The sequence below is a fragment of the Pygocentrus nattereri genome, chromosome 1, assembly GCF_015220715.1.
Source record: "Pygocentrus nattereri isolate fPygNat1 chromosome 1, fPygNat1.pri, whole genome shotgun sequence".
Taxonomy (NCBI): Eukaryota; Metazoa; Chordata; class Actinopteri; order Characiformes; family Serrasalmidae; genus Pygocentrus; species Pygocentrus nattereri.
Window position 1 is genome coordinate 46,344,352 of NC_051211.1, and position 22,698 is coordinate 46,367,049.

The following is a 22,698-nucleotide window of genomic DNA, read 5'->3' on the forward strand; positions in this document are numbered from 1 at the left end:
CAGCACTAATGAGAAGTTCAGAACAGTTAAAGAGAATCTAAGCGCATTTCTAAATTTCTAATTTGAATGTAGTTTTAGGTCCTCCTACCTGAGAGAAGCTCCTCATCCACATCCTCATATCCTGAATGCTGTTCCTCAGAGAGGACACTTCCTGTTAGAGGAGAGCAGAACTCTGGCATTTAGCTGTGTGTAGCTAACACATGTAGCACAATGGAAGCGCCACAAAATGTAGTTAAAAATTCCATCTGATTTTGTGGAGATTTGTGTGCCTGTGTAATTTTACTGCCAATGCTTTTGAATCAAAATTCATCAACGCTATTTAAAGCTCACACCAGCAATTAGGCTCAATTAAGGTATTTAGGGGACTATATGGGCAAAAGTATAACTATCTGTAATTGTAATTTGAATAAGTGTCTGACCATTTTCTCTTCTTCTTCCTCTTTTTTCATAAAACATCACCAAGGTTTCTCACCAATTAAGATAAGGGCTCTATGTTCACACTGCAAGCTTTTACAGCCCCAGATTTTTTTGTTTGATCATTCATTTAAAATGTACATTCCTGTTATAGTCATGTAAATGACCAACATTTCTCTGTTAGTTTTACTGTAGCTGAAGTAACATGGATTTATAATGGATACTATAATTTCTAAATTGTAGTCTGGCACACGTGTTCTTACCTGAGATGTGCTCCTCATCCACGTCCTCATATCCTGAATGATGTGCTTCAGAGAGACTTCCTGTTAGAGGAGAGCAGAACTCTGTCATGATCCATGACACAAAGAGCAGCTAAGGGCTGCATGACCTTGGTGCAGGGGTGTTAAACTCAATGAGTATTTTTATTTCAGTGTTTTTATTTCCTTTTTATTAATGTTATGCTGCAGCCCCAAGTGGCCATTGTTTATTTAAAATATACAAACATGTCAATAGTAAAATACAGGCGCTTGTGCTAGACCTTGAAATATTACATAAATACTTGAAATATTCCAAATTTGAATGTCCCCAGGAGTTCAGTCTTTTAAACGTATCTATCTGCTTGAACTAGACACGTAGCATCTTTGCTGCAAGTTCATTAAGACTTGAGCTCAATTTCTGAGCTGCTGAGCAAACGTTAAATGTTTATGCCGATTCCTCTAAAAATCCTAACCTTCAGCTTATTCATTACAATTTTATCCACAGATCCTATTTAAACCACTGTAGATGCCACCATATGCGCCTTACTGCATCTCCTCTTTGTAATTTTTGCTCTGATGGTACATACGGTAAATTTTTACATGTGTACTGGGAGTGTTTAAATGTGAGTAAGTTTTGGACTATGGTTTCTTTTACATTATCAGACATTCTCAGTAAAACCATTTCAAATACAGTACTAACTTTCCATTTGATTGACGACTCTGAATGTAATTTAAATTTTGCCGAAAAGCATATCTGGCTGGCTGGTCTCACAGCTGCAAAATGCAAAAATGTTCAACCTCCACATGCTCTGTGGCAACGGATCCTCGCCTTTGTGGATATTTTTAATATGGAACTTTCAACTGCTAGGATCCATCGAGCTAGCGGGAGAACCTTGATCTCTTTGGAAAGTGCAGCTAAGACAATTAGCAACATCATGATGGATCATTTGTTTATTTTTTCACTATTATTTTCTTCTTTGATCTGCAGTGGGTTTATGGGTGCTATGTGGGGGGGTTGGGGGATGTTGTTGGGTGCTTCATTTTGTTGCTATGTCTTTTGGTGCTTACTGTATTTTGTATTACAATGGAGCACTATCTTAAAAATAAAAACATTTGATCGCAAAAAAAAATATGCTGATAGAAGTGCAGCTGAAATGCTGCTAGTGTGTTTGGTGATATGACTGGTGTGGAACTGTGTAGAACCAAAGTGTAACCACTATATATTGTTATTGTTATTGGGGTAGGAGAGTTGGAATGCACATAATATTGCGGTGCATGTTGGGGACTGTAGTGCAGGGCATTGTGAAACAGGCAAACATTAAGAGAAAATTAAAACACTTCTGTGAGCTGTAAGGATTTTATTGCAGGCCAGATCTGGCCTGTGTTTACTGGGATCCTTATTGGACACTCAAACAGTACTGTTTACCTGATTATACCTTAGTGGGGCTTGAAGACTTAGAGTAGCTTCAAAACACAGCTGTAATGTAATTGTAGTTGCTGAGAACTGGGCTGGTACAGGAAATAATATCAGTGCGTACAGTTTGTGGCTCAGATATGGAAACACAGGAACTAGTGATGGGACTTTTAATTCATTTTAACAAACAGTTTGTAGTGATTAAATAATTTTGTTGTTTCAAGGCAATTATTCTCAAGTGTTTTACCACAGAATCTTTATACAATATTTTGCATTATTTTACTGTAAATTTTAAATGAATTTTGGATAATATTTTTATGTATTACACTTTCATGTATTAAGCTCTGAATAGCTGGATAGCTTGCCAGCATCTTATTTCAATTAACTTTTCAACATGAAAACAACCTTTTCAGCTCATCACTAGGTTTTAGCAGAATAACAATACTGCAGTTTTACTTAAGTCTTCATCAGTTTTATTAAATGTAACTGTGCACACTATGTATCAGCCAGAGACCAGCCTCAGTGTTTTGTAATGGGTGAGTCACAAATCTTTATTTTTAAACTGGTGGAAAAAGAACCGTATCATGCGCCCGCCTGAGCGCATTTTATTTGTAAAATGTTTATTTCACAAATACTTCTGAAGTAAAACACAGAGAAAAGTATGATAGTGATGGTATAATATCAATGACAAAGCTATGGGTAATGTGTATTTTAACCTTTGTATCATAGTTGGCAACAATTTACTTTGTCATTTACTATCAAATAAACATATAGTTAACCTAACATAACCTAATGCAACCTAAAGGGTACACTGAAAAAAAGCAGACAATTATATCAGAATGCCAGTTAGATATTAACCTAATTTAATGACACTGTACAAAACTTCAGAAAAGTTTTATTAGCATTTGTATTTTGAATGTAAGCAGGCTTTTAGAAGTAAATTAAAAATCTTATAAAAGTATTTGCAGCACCCTTAGACAGTCATCACTGCTCTCACTTTGGGAAAGCGAACCCTAGACGGCACATTTTAGGAAAGACTTTAGACATTATTTTATTCACTGGGACTTTTTTTCTCTCCATTTGAAGGGCTCTACATTGTGTTTTCTCACTTGGAAGAGCATCTAAGAGAGCACTTCATGAGTTTTTTCATTTGAAAGTCACCTGTAGGGAACGCCATTGTGAGGGCCACTGTATGGCACCACATTACATTTTCTCCAGTGGAGGGGCATCCATAAGGAAACTTCCCACTCTTTATCATGCACACAGGGACAACCTTTACAGCTCTGCATCACATTTTATCCACTGGAGGGTGCCTTCAATTTTAGATAAGCACCTAATTAGGCACTTCATCATGCTTACTGACCTGTAGGAGTGCCCTGTACAGCACTGCATCCCATTTTCTCTACTAGAAAGGGCACATATTAGTTAACTAGCTCGTTAGCTAGGCCCACACATAAAGAATGCATATGAACTGTCATTGATCAAATTAATGCAATTAATCTTACATTATTTTAAGTGTAAATACACCACAATAAGTCTCATCTAGAGCACTCACCCCTTTGAGTGGCTCTTGCAGTATTGAACCTGCAGTAAATCTCCTCATAGTCTCTCTCAGTGCCCCTACTCAAGCCTTCATAGACTCCCTCAAGCCCTCTTCTAAGGCCTTCATAGACTATGTTCTCCATCCTCTTAGAGAGCCCTGTGAAGGAGACAAAGAGAAACATTAAGCAAGTTCAGTAGAACAGAAGAATGATGACAGATTGAAGGACTAATGATGTTTAGAGAATGTACAGAAAGTGGATTGTAGATGATCTCTGACTCTCTCTACCTCTCCTGAGCACTGTGTTCTGGTAAAACAGCACAACCAGAAGCACTAAGGCCAGGAAGAGCACCGCTCCCAGAACCAGGAGAGACACTGGATAAATGGACGGAACAGATGTTGGAGGAGTTTGTTGAGGAGTGTTTGTTCCCTTCACTGTCTGACCAACTGAAAATAAAAATACAGAACAGAAACTGTGCAGAGCCCAGAACAATCTATTCAGAAACATGTTGCAAAATCTGTGTTTATCTGTCTGAGACATAAAAATACCTGTGGTGTTGGAGGTGGTGGCTGATATTACAAGTGGAGTAGTAGAAATGTCTGTAAATACAGAAACAGCAGTTCTGATTCTGATATGTAGAACACTTTAAGCACTGAACATGGCAAATTAGCATTAGACAATAGTAACAAGTCAGTTAATGCACCATTTACTGATACATTTAAAATTTTTACACTGTGATAAAATATCTTTAGAGTCAGAAGTCCAGCAGGATCCTCTGACCTGCACAGGTGACTCCAGCGTCCTGCCTGTGGGAGCATTCAGTATGGATCTTCAGGGAATGAGGACAGTCCCACAGGTGAATCTCATTCCCTCTACACTTCACTCTGTTCAGCCAGATAGGCCCTTCACCAGCACCAAAGACAGCACTCCCATCAGCACTCAGCGCCGACCCACAGCCCAGCTGCCGACAGATCACCTGAGCATCCGTGATATCCCACAGATTATCACAGATGGACCCCCACTCAGCATTATGATACACCTCCAGCCTCCCTGAGCAGATTCCCTTTCCTCCCCTCAGCCTGAGAGGCAGGTGATCTACATCAGACATGATCAACCAGGATAGTTACAGAACTAATAACAATACAGTTATTAAGTGTAATATAGGTTTTCACTTTTTGTACATTACCAGCAATAGTTCTATGAAGAAGCTACTTTACTAACACTTGTGATTAACACATTACTTAATGAAATATTGACCTTATTTATTCCTAAGAGTTCTTACTTGAACACTGTCTGTGATGGGCAGATGAGGAGCATTTCAGATGACTTCTTAACACACGATCATTTTCAACTCCTATGAATACAGAATGATACTTTATTAAGCATTGAACATATATTATTTTATTTATTTTACATTTCTATATGTATATTTTCTTTACCTTTAAGTTTTATACTTTGTGTGAATTGTTATCAGCACAAAATTGTATACACACTCTACTTATATGAACATAAAAACTGCCTACCTGAGCAGGTAATCCAAGCCACCTCATTGTCTTTATCACAGTTGTTCTGTCTCCAGGGGGAAGATGGACACTGCCACAGAGTGGAGTCGTGTCTCCTACATTTCAGATTGTCCAGCCAGTTAGGAGCTGATTCCACTCTTGCTTTGGCCCAAGACTCACTGCCTGATCTTCCACAGTTCAGCTCTTGACAGATTAAATTTACTGTTTCTTCATCCATCCCATTTAAACACACATTACCCCAGGTTCCATTGTAGAACACTTCCAGATTCCCCTCACAGCCCTCAGTGAGTCTGACCTCTTTAAACTCTGGAGGGAAAAGAATTTATACTCCACTTTGATTTTGTATGCATGTTTTAGGAAGTTGATGCAATTATAAATGAAATATTTAACATTCCCTCAAAAGGATAATAAAGCTACTCTGCTTGTCCAGACGTTAACTTCCTTAAAGGCACGGTTCAGTGCAAATTTATATCTTCACAGTTTTAAGCCTACATATGTCTGATGTCTAAAGATGGCTTTATATTGTGCGATTACAGTGGTCTTTACTACTGTCTACTTCATTTCACACTGCATGAGATGCTGCAGATAATATCGTAGTTAAACTCCATGTCAGACTGTATAAATTCAGTTATGCTGCACATCAGACAATACCTTAAAGATTTTCTGCTGATTTACAATGCAAGAAAATAACAATATTCTGCATGCACTTTCTATTTTGGCAAAATATAGAACCGCACAAGCCAATTTTAAAAAAGCACAGAAAATTTGACAGTCAATAGAAACAAAAGTTCCAACTGAACATGAATTAAGTTTTTTTTTAATTAAAAAAACTTGCTTTAGTACATTTGTGACTTCACTGCTGACATTATGTACAGCTATTTTTAAAAATAAACACTTTATGGCTCAGTATAACATTGTGGCTTGTAAAGAGATTCTTAGATTCTTCGCACATTTCTACCCTGACTGACTACATTTCTGTTAAGAGGAAAACTGTGTCAATTTCAGTGAACCATTTAAAATCAACCATTTAAAACCTGAGCACATGACTCCTACGTCCTCCTTGTGTCCACATTCATCCTCTCCACACAGCTGAAATGTGCAGTTCCACAGGGACGTCTCGTTCCCCTCACACTCCACCTCATTCAGCCATATGGGTCCAGTTCCTGGTCCAAACCAGGCTGGTACCAGAGCACTGAGGGCGACTCCACACTGTAGCTGTCTGCAGACCACCTGCGCATCCTTAATATCCCACAAGTCACCACAAACTGTCCCCCATGAGCCACTGTGCAAAACCTCCAGCCTTCCTGCACAGTCTCCCCCAGAACCAACCAGCCTGATGGAGCTGTGAGCTGAATTAAACTTACCTACACACACACACACACACACACACACACACACACACACACACACACACACACACACACACACACACACACACACACACACACACACATTATAGCTGTGGCATTCTCATTCCTTGGTCCCCTACATAAAGAAGAAAGTTAATCTTTTGACACTGAAATGAACAATAAATAGTGCAATATACTTTGGGGCAGATTATTTTATGAAGATTGTTTGCCACTGTCATTTTTACCAGAGCAGGTGACTGAGAGCTGTTCTCTGGAGCTGCAGTCGACTGCTTGTGCGCTGCTGCAGTTCCCCAGATGAGCTTCACTCCCAGAACAATTGAAACCCGTCACACACATGTGACTGTGTTCAGGACTGGATGTAGAGGCGCTGGAGAAGCTGAACACAGAGCCACAGCCCAGCTGTCTGCAGACCACAGAGGCCTCAGACTCACTCCAGGAGTCCAGCAGAACTCTCCTCCAGTCCTGCATGAAGTACACCTCCACCTCCCCCTCACACTCCATCCCTCCAGACAACCGCACTCGCCCCTCATGAAATGCCAGAGAGGAATCTTAAGAGGAAAAAATATCACTTAACGTAAAAGCTTCTTTGACTGACAGTACCTTACACATAAGCATTTCTGAGATTGACTACACAACTCTAAGAGCTCACCACTGCAGATGACTCCAGCATCCTGTTTATGAGAGCATGCAGTTCGACTCCATGATGAAATGGGACATTTTGACAGGTGTGTTTCGTTCCCCTGACAATCAAACACATCAGCCCAGATCTGGCCACTCCCCTCCCCAAACCAGTCTGACCCCAACACAGCCACAGTACTCCCACACTTCAGCTGACCACAGAGGACACTGGCAGCTCTACTATCCCAGTTAACATCACACACTGTGCCCCACTCACTGAGGTACTGGAGCTCCACTCGACCAGAACAGGAGTCAGAGCCGTTCACCAGCAGAGCCTGAGTGTGACCTGAATCAACAGGAATTAACATGAATAAAAGCAGTTCAGTGCCATATTGTAACAAGCAGTGGAGTTGAACTCAATTAAAAATGAATGCTTTACCAGCACAAACCAGGCCCACATCATTGTCATGAGTGCAGTTATGTGAAGGTGATGTTGGGCAGAAGGAAATCTGAAATTCGTTGCCTCTACACTGAAGCTCCTCTGACCACACCTGACCCTCCCCTCTGCCAAAAACAGCTGCTCCCAGCACCTCCACAGGAAGCCCACAGCCCAGCTCTCGACACACAACCTCTGCATCCTGCTGGTCAAAGCCAGCATCGCACACTGTGGACCAGGTCTGTCCATGAAGCACCTCCACTCTCCCAGAGCACAAGTGGAAACCATCAGTAAGTCTGGACTTTCTGTGACCTGTGAGCATGTAAAGTATTCAAGTTCACTTCGTTAATTTTGCTGATAAGAGATATTTTAGTAAAATGTCCACACTGAATTTGTCCTTATGGTCTACCTAGTAAAACAAACTGATTGAAAAATGTAGTCATGTAAACAATCTCTCTTGATATCATTTTGGTGCTGTTGATATTTAGAGGACTATTTGTTAAAAAAATGAGTGCACACTTCAGACAGGAAGGTGATGTGTTTTCTTTTTCTCAATTTTTATTTGCAGTCAACAGTAGACAATTTTCTGAGAGAAATGTTAGGCAGGATATTGCTTTTGTACTAGAATCTAGTCAAAAAGATAGATTATCAAATCATCCATTTCAAATTAGATCATTTCACACCTCTCACATCTTCCACATTGGAACCCCATTTCAAAGCCAATGATTTAAAAGTTCCAAATTAATATCACTCAAAATTTTGATGATATTAAGCGTACATTCATTCAGGGAAGTGATGACTAACTGCAGCTTACCTGAGCAGATGACTCCAGCATCTAAACCATGATGACAGTAATGTTTACCCCATCCTGCTGATCTACAGTTCTTCAGTGTAGACTCTGATCCACTACAGCTCACATAATCCATCCAGATTTGTCCTGATCCTGGTCCAAAGTGAGCTCTACTCAGTGCAGCTACAGCCTCTCCACAGCCCAGCTCTCTACACACCACTGCAGCATCTCTCATATCCCAGTTGAATTCACACACTGTTCCCCACTGTCCTCTATGAAGAACCTCCACTCTCCCAGCACAGCGACTGCCACCATCCACCAGCCTCACACTGTCTGTACAACAGAGAGAGAGAGAGAGAGAGAGAGAGAGAGAGAGAGAGAGAGAGAGAGAGAGAGAGAGAGAAAGAGAGAGCTTCAAAACACGGTTAAAAAGGAACAGTTATTTTGGTGCTGGAACAAATGATTGGTGTTTGAGAAGTAAGAATCAAAGACATACTGGTAACACTTTATATTAAGGGTACATGACCTGTCAGTAATTAAGACATTTACTGATCAATAACTAATCAGAAAACAATGAGTCATTAATAAGGAACAAATGAATAAATCATATATTAACAACCACAAGACAAAATGACAAAATTGCTAACACATGTACTAATGAATGAAAATGGTGGTAAGGCTTTCTTCAGTGTCTGAATTTATTAGGAATTCATGTTTAATTAAGCAAAAATAATGTTAGCACATATCGGCAAACTGCTAGAAGCTGTTAGTTTCATTCTATTCATGCAATTTATGATTTATGTCATACTGCAAGGTCAAACTGTTACAACATTAACATAAACTGCTGTATGTTTATTAAACTAGTAATGTAAACTAGTTTGTTTACTGAAAAAGGGCATGTGACTTAGTTAAAACTGTGAATTATTTAATATATGCCACAGTTATTCTGAAAAATACCACCTTCAGAAAAATGTTTCTCATTATACATCTGTTATTCTTTATTGCTATAATTACTAAATCTAAATGTTTAGCATTTTGAAATGTTACACTTCCCAGCTGGGAATTAAAGTAAATGAGTCAGTAAACGAGTCTTAAGTGAATATCTCTCCTAAAAAAAATCTATATTTCTGTTTTAGCATTTTTACAAGATTTCACATTTTCCTAAGTTTTAATTTTATTATATACGTAATTTACATGGCAGATATAATATTTACACGTGGTAAATATTTCCCTGAGGGAAAAGCGGCTTAGACACAGTGTGTGTGTGTGTGTGTGTGTGTGTGTGTGTGTGTGTGGTCTGAGTGTTGTGAGTGCTAATATGTATTTTTGTGCCTCACCTCTTTTCAGAATAGCGTGTAAAACATGCAGCTGTTATTTGTGGTGAACAGAACGGATTTGCAGATGCTATTATTTCTAAATTCGTTGTAAAGTAGCTTAATATTTGGTTTGTTGCTTACTTATTTGCAGTAAACCTTTTTTGGTTTTAAGAGTAGTGAGGTGTTTGTTGTTTCTCATGAGCGTCGAGTGATTCTAGTAGTAATATGTAGCGTCAGGCGCGTCTGTTCTGTCTGGTTAAAATCCCATGTTGATTTTACGCCGCTTACTTCATTTGTTATTCCTCCTTTGACAGGGACGCTTATTTTGAAGGGCTGTGTGTGCGCGGCGGCAGCCTGGCGGTAAACAGATTGAGCCGTGACAGCGAGAGGACGCTAACTGGGCTTAGCCGAGCGCTAAACTACCGCGATATCCTCCCCTTTGTTCTGTTCTCTGTTCTGAGTTTTTCACTCCGTCTTCAGCTCGTGTGAGTTATTTGGAAATACCGCGCACTGCAATATGAATATCTTTGTGACTTTAATGAGCTAGCAGTTCTGTCTGTTCTACAGATGTTTGTGGAACAGAATCAATGTGTTTTGTTTCCTCTTCATTTTCCTTGTACTACAGTGACATTCGCCTGCTCTGGTTCTGTGTATTGTGTAGAAATCATAAAATGCTAATAAAATATTTTTGTAGCCATAATAATATTGACTTTGACTGCTTTTTACTTTTTTATTTCATTTGAATATTATTTTGCGCAGTTATTGTGAACTTCACTAAAGCTTTAATAAGAGTCTTTGTGGAGTGCTAAGTGAATATTACTGTGAAATATCTGAGTTTCCAACCAATTTCAATGTGTATGGTTCTTATGGGGTTCCCCACTTGTTGGTAGTAGGTGGGGTATTAGTGCTACACAATGCCTGTGTACTGCCTGTTTTCCCAGTAAATTGCCAAAAGCACTGAATGCTGAGCGGCGTCCACTCTCTCTCATATAGTTCTCTTTCTAAGAATAAAAAGAGGTCTTTTAGTCATTGCTAAGGATAAACACTACATTGTGAAGTCGCAACACTGTTTTACGTGTATAATTAATGTTCTTTCCAAACTTTTAAGTGCAAAGAGTTCTTTTAATGCGCTGCACACACCTCGAGAGTGCACTAATCCTGCCCCACGTGTCATTTATTCAGTCTCAGGAATAAACTACACAGAGCTCTATATCCCTGTGTGCGGTGTGGCTGTTTGAACTGTCCTGATCTGCTTTTCCTGCCTTGTTGATGTCTGCTACACTTTTTTTATTCCTGTGAATTTCGTCAATGTCATGTTTTTATATGAGCCATATTGTACATATCTTTCATAAGAAAACAGTCGTTCACACAGTCATCCAAAATTACTAAATTCAATCCAAAATGACTGTTTGGTAGTTAGCTATGTAATTATTAACCCCTGCTATTTTGTTTACTTTTAATCAGTAATAAAGTGTGACTGGTTCATCACTTTACTTTAGGCACCACAGTCATTATGAATTCATCACGAGTCCTCAGTAATCACTGCTTTCTTTATAGTGAATTGAGAATTGACTCTGCATAGTGTTGTATTTTTCTCACTCTGACACACCTCAACCAGCACAACAGGAGCTTGTAAATTAGCAGTTGAGTTCAATCAGGTGTACCAGATTGAAAGGGAAAGGACAAAACTGTGCATACAATTAAGGATTCTTATGACCCCAGGAGAAAGGCACTGCACTTCCCCTATCAATAATTAACTCATTTCTGAGTTCAGTGGTAACTGTAGGATAAACCATTCGCTCATGAGGCACTGTGTATCAGTATAAGAGTTAAAACATGTCATATTATTAATATGAAAGATGAGTTAAAATTATGGCAACTGTCACAATTGAGGACTAGTTGCAAAACAATGTCAGTGTGAGTTTTTAATTACATCAAACAGCCATTAAGTGGGTAGAAACAAATAGGTAACATAAGAAATCAAAAACAATTAACTTAAGATCTGACAGGTAGAAACAGGCAAATACAAGGGCTGCTTACACAGCATGATGAAGAAGGACAACATGATGAGAGGATGGAGCTACAAAAAAAAAACAGCTGATTTTGACAGGCATAATATTCCAGAGCGCTGTGTCTGAGGAGGATCTTAAGACAACAAACATTAATTAACACATGAATTACTAATAAATTCATTCATTAATACATGCGTTAGTAATTTAGTCTTGTGGTTGTTAATATATGACTTATTAATTTGTCCCTGATTAATGACTCATTACTTTCTGATTAGTTATTCATAAGTAAATGTCTTTATGTACCCTTAATGTAAAGTGTTACTGACATACTTAATAAGAAATTTATTTTACTTGCATTAATGCCTACTGAGAAATCAAAGGAAAGTGAATTCGTTGTTGGTATAAGTGTATTACAAGATTGTATCACAGGGTATTTTAAACATGGCATTTAGTAAATTAAAAGATTATGTAAGATTAATTAATGCTGATGTCCGTCTTACCAGCACACACCAGACCCACATCACTGTCATGAGAGCAGTTGTGTTTGAGTGAAGATGTTGTTGGACAGAAGTGAATCTGAGATTCGTTGCCTCTACACTGAAGCTCTTCTGACCACACCTGACCCTCCCCTCTGCCAAAAGCAGCTGCTCCCAGCACCTCCACAGGAAGCCCACAGCCCAGCTCTCGACACAAAATCTCTGCATCCTGCTGGTCAAAACCAGCATCACACACTGTGGACCAGGTCTCTCCATGAAGCACCTCCACTCTCCCAGAGCAGCGAGAACCACCAATCAGCTTGATTCTTCCTATAATATTAACATGAGAAAATAGAGATTATATAAAAAAACATTTAAGATTGGCAATACAGGTTTCACTGTTAATCAGTGATACTTTTTCATGTTAAAAGTATATTTTAAATAAATGTCTGTTTTATTAAAATATGCTTGATGTCTAAAACCGTTTTTCTTTGACACCAAACATGTAAGAGGTTATGTAGTGAAGAGTACCTGAACAAATGACTCCAGCATCTTTATTATGATCACAGTAATGTTTACCCCATCCTGGATAAATACAGTTCTTCAGTGTAGACTCTGATCCACTACAATAAACATTATTCATCCAGATTGGTCCTGATCCTGGTCCAAAATAAGCACTGCTCAGTGCATGTAGAGCCTCCCCACATCCCAGCTCTCTACACACCACTGCAGCATCTCTCATATCAGAGTTAATACCACACACTGTTCCCCACTGTCCTCTGTGAAGAACCTCCACTCTCCCATCACAACGACTGCCACCATCCACCAACCTCACACTGACTGTACATAAGAGTTGGAGGGAGTTCAATATAACATGAAGTACATTAAGTCAAAGCATGTAAGACTAATTTAAGTAGATGTGCATCTTACCAGAACACACGAGCCCCACATCATTATCATGGGTGCAGTTGTGTTTGAGTGAAGATGATGTTGGACAGAAGTGAATCTGAGATTCATTGCCTCTACACTGAAGCTCCTCTGACCCCACCTGACCCTCCCCTCTGCCAAAAGCAGCTGCTCCCAGCACCTTCACAGGATGCCCACAGCCCAGCTCTCGACACACAACCTCTGCATCCTGCTGGTCAAAGTCAGCATCACACACTGTGGACCAGGTCTCTCCATGAAGCACCTCCACTCTCCCAGAGCAGTGAGAACCACCAACCAGCCTGACTCCTAATCAGAGTTGGGAGGGTTACTTCAAAATGTATTTCATTACAGATCTGATTACTTGTTAAGAAATGTAAGCTAATACAGACGATTACTATATTAATGTAATCTCATTACTTTCTGTTACTTTCGGATGACGAGACTTTTATTTACGATCTATAATTAAATAAAGAGAAAAAAGACTCTTTTAATAGAATTTAGATTAACACACACCGAACACAGAAACTGCACTGATTTGTGAAACAGAATAAGAGATTATAGGTGACTTAAATATTATGCCTCAAAGAAATTATATTAATGGTCACTGAGCTCATATAACATATGAGAAACATATGGAAATAATTCATACAAAGAAGGCAAGTTTCTAAACAAGATAATGTGTTTGGGTTTAGACATGTACACTGAAACCTTCAAGTTCATAAATAAAGCTTTGCTCCCCTGGAAACATATTGCAGAAATTATAATAAAAAATTTATAAATAAATAAAAAATCTCTTAGACTAAAACAGACTAGAGGAAAAGTAATCAGTGTAGAATGATCCTCCTGCACACTGGATCAAATGCAGTATAGTTCAAAACTCTACTGCTCTCCTGGGACTTTTACTCATTTTCCTTATTTGTTATAAATCTGTTGTTTTTCATGCCTATATCAAAACATCAATCTGGTAGAAATCAGGTTTTAAGACCTTTCATGAACAATAAGTAAAAATAGAGTTGATTCTAAAAGCTCTGACTGACCATCATGTGTTTTTTATCTACTAAAAGGCGGCACTGGCTCTTAACACTTCATATTGGAGCATCGTGCTGGACTTTGATGATGGTAATCAGCTCTTAGCAGTTTCAGCAGCTCAAAGAAATCAGTCTATACTACAAGTTTTTAAAGGCATTCATTTCACAGGAAAACTGAGTGAGAGTTGCTTACAATTAATAACCATTTATGTATATTAATATTTTGCACCCAACATTGAAAAACTACTGAAAATAATCGAATGAATGAATGAATGAATGAATGAATGAATGAATGGACCACGCACATGGAATGAAACTAACTTTCACTGAGGTGATTTCACTTTCTGTTAATGTATTAGACTGTTAGTTAAAACCTGTCAGGTTGAGATTTTTTAAAATGTTATTCATAGTAACATTTAAACTGTAGAAATTAAGGAAAAACAAACAACAACAGAGAGTTTACTGTCTGATCACATCAGATCAGATCAATCTGATACTGTAGAATCTGGTGATGTGGACAATCAGACTGATCATGACGGATTCAGAAATCTTCAGTACAGCACAGCAGATCTCAGTTTTGACAATAAAAATAAAATATTTACTAAAATCTCTACAGATTGGCTGAATAAAAATACAGAAAATGCTGCTGTGAAAGAGATTCTTATGAATTGTTTTTTGGAAGCACCACCATCTCCTCCCATTAACCCCCAAATTAAAAACTCTTTAAATCTCCATGACTCATGTGACATAGTTATCGTTAAAATAGCAAAATTCTGTGAAAGATGACGAGTTTGGTTTTGAATGTAATCCTGCTGGTAATCACTCTTTTAATGTACCTGTAATCTGATCACTGCTTTGTTTACTATAACTGTAAGAGATTATAATGACCATTTTGTAATCCTGATCAGTTAACACCGCAACTTCTATTCCATTACTATCCAGCCCTGCTCCAAACAGTCTGTCTCCTAATACATTTTCAATATAGAGATGATGTAGTTTTTTTTTAAATAAGTGATATAACACTATATAAAAATTCCAAAATGTTAAAAAGCTTTGTATTATTTTTCCCAGAAAATACATGGTTCTAAAGACAAAAATACACAGGATAAATTGTTTTTGAAGGTTTCAAACAATTCTAGTGTAAATTCGACAACAATTTCTGAAATGTTAATGATTTTGATTAAAAACTATCTTATTTAATCGCTGTTGAATTAAATTTGAATGGCAAAGTTGATGTCACTAAATTGGTTACGGAATTTCAGAAAAGCCCACCTGAACAGACGACTCCAGCATCTTTAGAATGATCACAGTTATGTTTACCCCATCCTCTTGATCTACAGTTCTTCAGTGTAGTCTCTGATCCACTGCAGTCCACATTATTCATCCAGATTGGTCCTGATCCTGGTCCAAAGTGGGCATCGCTCAGTGCATCTACAGCATGTCCACAGCCTAGCTCTCTACACACCACTGCAGCATCTCTCATATCCCAGCCATCACCACACACTGTTCCCCACTGTCCTCTATGAAGAACCTCCACTCTCCCAGCACAGCGACTGCTACCATCAACCAACCTCACACTGTCTGTGTAACAGAGAATGAGAGGGGTGGGGGAGAGAGAGAGATTTCAGGAGGACACTCAGCTCCACATCATGGTTAAAAGGGAATGAACAGTTACTGTGGTGCTCAGCAAAATGTGAAATGTTTGGGAAGTAGGAAACACAATCACACTTAATTACAAATATAAATTGCACAGATTTTTCTTTACAAATCATTGGAAACTGCAGTGAATGTCAGTGTGTTATTTGCATAACAGTTTGACTAGTTCTGCTGTGCAGATTGAAAATAATTATGATGCACAGCACAAAAACACTTTTAAACCTTCAATTACAGAGTAAATCTTTTAAAAGCTTTAATTAAAGTAAATCTTAAAATCAGTCAAATGTATATAGACAGTGGTTTCTTACAGCAAATCAGTCACTGATGCATACATCTCAGTCTTACCAGCACACACCAGTCTCACATCACTGTCATGGGAGCAGTTGTATTTGAGTGAAGATGATGTTGTACAGAAGTGAATCTGAGATTCGTTGCCTCTACACTGAAGCTCCTCTGACCGCACATGACCCTCCCCTCTGCCAAAAGCAGCTGCTCCCAGCACCTCCACAGGAAGTCCACAGCGCAGCTCTCGACATACAAAGTCTGCATCCTGCTGGTCAAAGTCAGCATCACACACTGTGGACCAGGTCTCTCCATGAAGCACCTCCACTCTCCCAGAGCAGCGAGAACCACCGATCAGCTTAATTCTTCCTATAATATTAACAGGAGAATATAATGATTATACAAAACAACCATTTAGGATTGACTATCATTTTCATGTGCTTTTCCAGATTGAGATCACACAGGCATCAAATTACTTAATTTCTTAATGCATTGTACATATATGTAATCTATTAATCAGCTATACTTTTTCATGTCAAAAACATATTTTAAATAAATGTCTTTTATTAAAATGTGCTTGATGTCTGAAACTGGTTTTCATCGACACCAAAAATATAAGAGGTTATGTAGTGAAGAGTACCTGAACAAATGACTCCAGCATCTTTATTATGATCACAGTAATGTTTACCCCATCCTTGAGAAATACAGTTCTTCAGTGTAGACTCTGATCCACTACAATAAACATTATTCATCCAGATTGGTCCTGATCCTGGTCCAAAATAAGCATTGCTCAGTGCATGTAGAGCCTCTCCACATCCCAGCTCTCTACACACCACTGTAGCATCTCTCATATCCCAGTTAAAACCACACACTGTTCCCCACTGTCCTCTGTGAAGAATCTCCACTCTCCCATCACAGCGACTATCACCATCCACCAACCTCACACTGACTGTACATAAGAGTTGGAGGGAGAAATATGTTCAATATAACATGAAGTACATTAAGTCAAAGCATGTAAAACTAATTTAAGTAGATGTGCATTTTACCAGCACACACCAGTCCCACATCACTGTCATGGGAGCAGTTGTGTTTGAGTGAAGATGATGGACAGAAGTGAATCTGCGATTCGTTGCCTCTACACTGAAGCTCCTCTGACCACACATGACCCTCCCCTCTGCCAAAAACAGCTGCTTCCAGCACCTCCACAGGAAGCCCACAGCCCAGCTCTCGACACACAACCTCTGCATCCTGCTGGTCAAAGTCAGCATCACACACTGTGGACCAGGTCTCTCCATGAAGCACCTCCACTCTCCCAGAGCAGCGAGAACCACCAACCACTCTGACTCCTCCTACAATATCAGCATAACAATAGCGATCACAGAGGACATATGTTTATAAACAGTGTTTATTAATATCTACATGTTTAAAATGTGGCAGGAGTTACTAAAAAGCTTTTCATTAACACTCAAAATGAAAACTAAAAAACGTTTAGAAGAATATTTTTTCCAATGAACAAAACTGAACTACATTTTAAGGAAATGTTACAAAAATGAGGTTACACCTTACAAATGCTATAAAATGCACTTAAGTTTTAATATTCCCTATTATTTTTATTCTCTCAGTACTTTTGGTACATTTTTGAACAGTTATGGGACTGTATATTTATTTCTGAAATTTGTGAATTTCATAACAAATCTTTATTAGGTATTTCATAACAAATCTCTTCCATGGACCCACCACCCCTGGGAGAGGCGCTTATGGGGGTCAGTATATGAAGCTGAGAGATACCAACTAGATATAGTTGGGCTCACCTCAACACATGGCAGGGCCTCTGGAATAGACTCTTGAAAGAGGGGTTGGACTTTATTCCACTCTGGAGTTGTCCAGGGTGAAAGGCGCTGGGCAGGAGTGGGCTTACTCATAACTCCCCGGCTCAGCGCCTGTATGTTGGGGTTTTCTCAGGTGGATGAGAGGGTTATTTCCCTGCGCATTCGGATTGGGGAATGGGCTCTGACTGTTGTCTGTGCTTATGCACCGAACGACAGTTCGGAGTACCCGGCCTTCTTGGAGACCCTGGAGGGGGTACTGGAAAGTGCCCCCTGTGGGGACTCCATTGTCTTGCTGGGTGACTGCAACGCTCATGTGGGCAAAGACAGTGAGACCTGGAAGGGCGTGATTGGGAGGAACGGCCTCCCCGATCTGAACCCGTGTGGTGTTTTGTTATTGGAGTTTTGTGCTCGCCACAGTCTGTCCATAACAAAACACAAAGGTGTGCATAAGTGCAAATGGCATCAGGACAACTTAAGCCGCAGTTCATTGATCGACTTCGTAGTTGTGTCATCGGATTTGCGACCATGTGTTTTGGACACCCGAGTGAAGAGAGGAGCGGAGCTGTCAACCGATCACCACCTAGTGGTGAGTTGGATCAGATGGCGGGTCAAAATACCAGACAGATCTGGCAGACCCAAATGAGTTGTGATGGTTTGTTTGGAACGTCTGGCAGAGGAACCTACCAGAAAGGTCTTCAACTCCCACATCCAACAGAGCTTCGACTGCATACCGAGGGCCAGTGACACTGAGTCTGAAAGCAGTTCCCAGCCAACACTGTATACAGTGGGATTCGACTGGGGATGTCATTGGACGGTGGAAGGAATACTTCAAGGATCTTCTCAATCCCACCAACGATCCTTCCCCAGAGGAGGCAGAGCTTGGAGATCTGAGCGAGGGTCCATCCCTCAGGTAGCCAAGGTAGCCAAGGTGGTTGGAAAACTCCTTGGTGGCAGAGCAACGGGTGTGGATGAGATCCACCCGGAATTCCTGAGGGCTCTGGATGTTGTAGGGTTGTCTTGGCTGACACGCCTCTGCAACATCGCTTCGACATTTGCGGCAGTCCACCTGAAATGGCAAACCGGGGTGGCGGTCCTGCTTTTTAAGAAAGGGGACCGGAGTGTGTGTTCCAACTATCAGGGGATCACACTTCTCAGCCTACCCGTAAGATCTATGCAGGGGTACTGGAGAAGAGAGCCTGACTGATAGTTGAATCTCAGCTACAAGAGGAACAATGTGGGTTTTGAGCAGGTCGTGGAAAACTGGACCAGCTTTTTATCCTCAACGGGTCCTGGAGGGTGCATGGGAGTCAGTCCATAATGTTTTGTGGATTTGGAGAAGGCATTCGACCATGTCCCTCAGGGGATCCTGTGGGGAGTGCTCCAGGAGTACAGGGTGAGGGGCTCATTGTTACGGGCCATTCAGTCCCTGTACAAACGGAGCAGGAGCTTGGTTTGTATAGCTGGCAGTAAGTAAGATTGGTTTCCAGTCAGGGTTGGACTCCGCCAGGGCTGTCCGTTGTTACCAATTCTGTTCATAACTTTTATTCAGTATTTACACTTAATCAGTGTAGATTAAAATGTGCTGGTTTTACAGTGGCTAAAAAGACAATTACCATACACTCCTAGTCTTTCCTTGCATACTTACTGTAAACTAATTTCTGTAAAATAGCAAATTTAGAATGTACAATGTACAATTGACTATAAAGCACATCCTAAAACAGTAGAGCTGTGTGTGTGTGTGTGTGTGTGTGTGTGTGTGTGTGTGTGTGTGTGTGTGTGTGTGTGTGTGATGACCACATTTCCAAAATTTAAAAAGATAAAAGTAGTCAAAATTCTTACTTAATTCTTACTCAAATTCTATGGATTCTGTATTGAGGGATTATTTATAAAAGCACTACAGTGAAGTTTACCTGAACAAATGACTCCAGCATCTTCTCCATGACCACAGTTATGTTCACCCCAATCTGGTGATTTACAGGTCTTTAGTGTAGACTCTGATCCATTACATCCCACGTCATCCATCCAGATTGGTCCTGATCCTGGTCCAAAGTGAGCTCTACTCAGTACATTTACAGCATCTCCACAGCTCAGCTCTCTACACACCACTGCAGCATCTCTTATATCCCAGTCATCATCACACACTGTTCCCCAATGATTATTATGAAGAACCTCCACTCTCCCAGCACAGCCACTGTCACCATCCACCAACCTCACACTGTCTGTACAACAGAGAAAGAGAGAGAGAGAGAGAGAGAGAGAGAGAGAGAGAGAGAGAGAGAGAGAGAGAGAGAGAGAGAGAGAGAGAGAAAGAGAGGAGAGAAATACTACATGGCCAAAATACATGGACACCAAAGCATGTTGAATATTCCGCTCCAAACCCATGGGCATTAATGCGGAGCCCTTCATTTTTCACTTTCATGGTTGAATGATTTGCTTCTATTCAGAAGAAATATTATTATATTATTACTATTATTATACAGAAATTAAATGTGAAAAATAGGCCAACTTTACTGCTTTGATATTCTTCTGTTCCTCAAAGATAACATTAACATTAGCAAAAGCTCGACAGATGAATAACTAATCAAACTGTAGAATTCTGTCAAACTAATTTGAATGAATGGGGTTCCTTACTATTCAGTTTGATGCTGTATAATTTGCCGATATGGATATTTGGGGTAGAAGCAGAATTCTTACTGTATTTCTGCTACAACTCACTGCTTTTATAATGTATCTGTGATCTGATTATTGTGTATTTTCAGTAACAGTAACAGAAAGTAGTTGTGTTTTTTTGCATTCTGATTACATAACATTGTTACATGTATTCTGTTACTAATAAATAAATAAAATCAGACAAAGTTGGCTCAAATGAACCAAACTTATCAGTGTAAAGTTTCAGTGTTGTTTTCTTTTCCCAGCCATTCATGAGTGAGCCTGTAATGAAAAATAGGAGCGTCTGACACCAGAACTTTATTATCAGTACAAAGTCAATTCCAATTCCTATGTTTTACTGTGTAAAAGCGTTAACAAACATAGTTTGACAGATTTGGTTGATCTACATAGCCCTCTTGTTATTGTGATATAAAATATTTTAAAATGTCAGTTTTTAGACAGAGAAACATCTTTGCATATATCTTTAAATGTTGGCTCATCTACAGAGATGAAATCGGTGGGCAGCCCTATGCACGGTGCCCGGGGAGCAATTGTGAGCAGTGAGAAAGGTAACAAGTTCAGAAATCAAGGCTCAGCTTTGGTACACTGAGACTAAAATTATAAAATGGTCCAGTTCATTCAGTTTTAACAACTATGCAAATTAAATTTAATGAAAAGCTGTGCTACTGTCCTGGAATTCTGCCTTATTTGTTTAAAATCTGTTGCTTGTTATACCAAAAGATCTATCCGGTTCAAATTTTCTTCTGAGACTCCTCATCAACAATATTTATTAAATTGAGGTCATTCTAAAAACTCTGATTGGTCAACATTTGTGTTTTATCTACTAAAAGGCCTGCAGTGGCTCATAAGGCTTCACATGTTTAGACGTTGTGATGTAATAGACGCTCCCTAAACTCAGTTCACACAGGTTTTAAAAGGCATTAATTTCACATGAAACTTAGTGAGATCTGACTTCATCACAAATATGAATAACTTACACATATTGACATTTTACACCCATCAGTTACTACTGAACTCCTCAAGAAGAAATCATGTATGTGAAAATAAGATTAACTTTGTCTCTTTGGAGATTTAACTGTCTTTTCACATTTCAGAACTGTCAGTTGATGTTATCTCTCTACAGCATTAAAATTGGGCAAGTCGCCATTAGCAAATATTTGATTTCCAGCTATTTATATATACTGCCCTCCAGAACTTCATAAATATTGGCACCCCTAGCAAATATGAGAAAAACAGGCTGTAAGATCCTTTTGAACTTTCAATGAAATATTAATAACAAATCTAATAATAACAACAATTAATAATACATCTTAACATGAAATAAATATTTTTCTCAAATCTGTGTGTGCCAACTATTTGCACCGTTCATTTAATACTTTGTGCAGCCTCCCTTTACAAAGATAACAGCTCTTAAATGTTTAATGAAACTGGAGAACAAGTGACAGATCTAAGACCGTTTCTCCATATAGAGCCTCTCCAGACAGGTATTCTATGGTGTTTAGGTCAGGGAATGGGGATGACCATGGCAAGTCCTTGAGGTGTGCTTTGTCCTACTGGACAATCTGACCACAGTCCAGTTGAAGCTTCCTGGCTGAGGCCCTCAGGTTTTGATTTATCATGTGCTGGTACTTGATGGAACCATCCTCCTCACTGTGAGGGGGTCAGTATAGACATACGTCCTCTTCTCAACAGATTCTTAACATCTTGCATCATCATGCATCTGACCATTTATGTCATACTAATAATTCAAGTGAGCTTACAAACATAAAACATTAATGAGAATAACTTTCAGTTACCTTTCCCTCATAAGAATCTCTAGAGGTGCCAACAAATGCGTCACACACAGTTATGAGAAAAAAAAAATATTGATTAGGATACCAAGTTCAATAGTTCATGTTTATTAATGTTAAGAGCTCATACTGTGCATTACTCAATTTTTTATTTGAAATGAATGAGCTTGTTGTAGGAGGTCAAAGGAGTATTGTTAAAGTTTCAAAATATAATGTATACAGTCCATACATGAATAACGCACATGCAAAACAGATCATTTTAAATTTGACGTCACAAAAACACGACGTTTACACAGATCCAACTATTCAGCCTAATGGAGTGCAGCTCTGTAGCTCTGAGAATTTCTCT

General features: G+C 39.3%; 2 protein-coding genes across 2 annotated transcripts in view; both read right to left on the bottom strand.

The window, feature by feature from the left end:
- LOC108412925 (deleted in malignant brain tumors 1 protein-like) overlaps window positions 1-22,698 on the bottom strand; it is a 267,541-nt gene that overhangs the window by 6,258 nt on the left and 238,585 nt on the right. The window contains exon 41 of the mRNA XM_037540168.1: window positions 89-151. Coding sequence (XP_037396065.1) covers window positions 89-151 — 63 coding nt within the window. The remainder of the gene's footprint in view (window positions 1-88; window positions 152-22,698) is intronic.
- LOC119263750 (deleted in malignant brain tumors 1 protein-like) overlaps window positions 15,370-22,698 on the bottom strand; it is a 7,661-nt gene continuing 332 nt past the window's right edge. The window contains exons 2-4 of the mRNA XM_037540274.1: window positions 19,800-20,108; window positions 16,124-16,429; window positions 15,370-15,703 (exon numbers count right to left, since the gene is read on the bottom strand). Of these exons, the coding sequence (XP_037396171.1) occupies window positions 15,381-15,703; window positions 16,124-16,429; window positions 19,800-20,108 (938 nt within the window). The 3' untranslated portion in view covers window positions 15,370-15,380. The remainder of the gene's footprint in view (window positions 15,704-16,123; window positions 16,430-19,799; window positions 20,109-22,698) is intronic.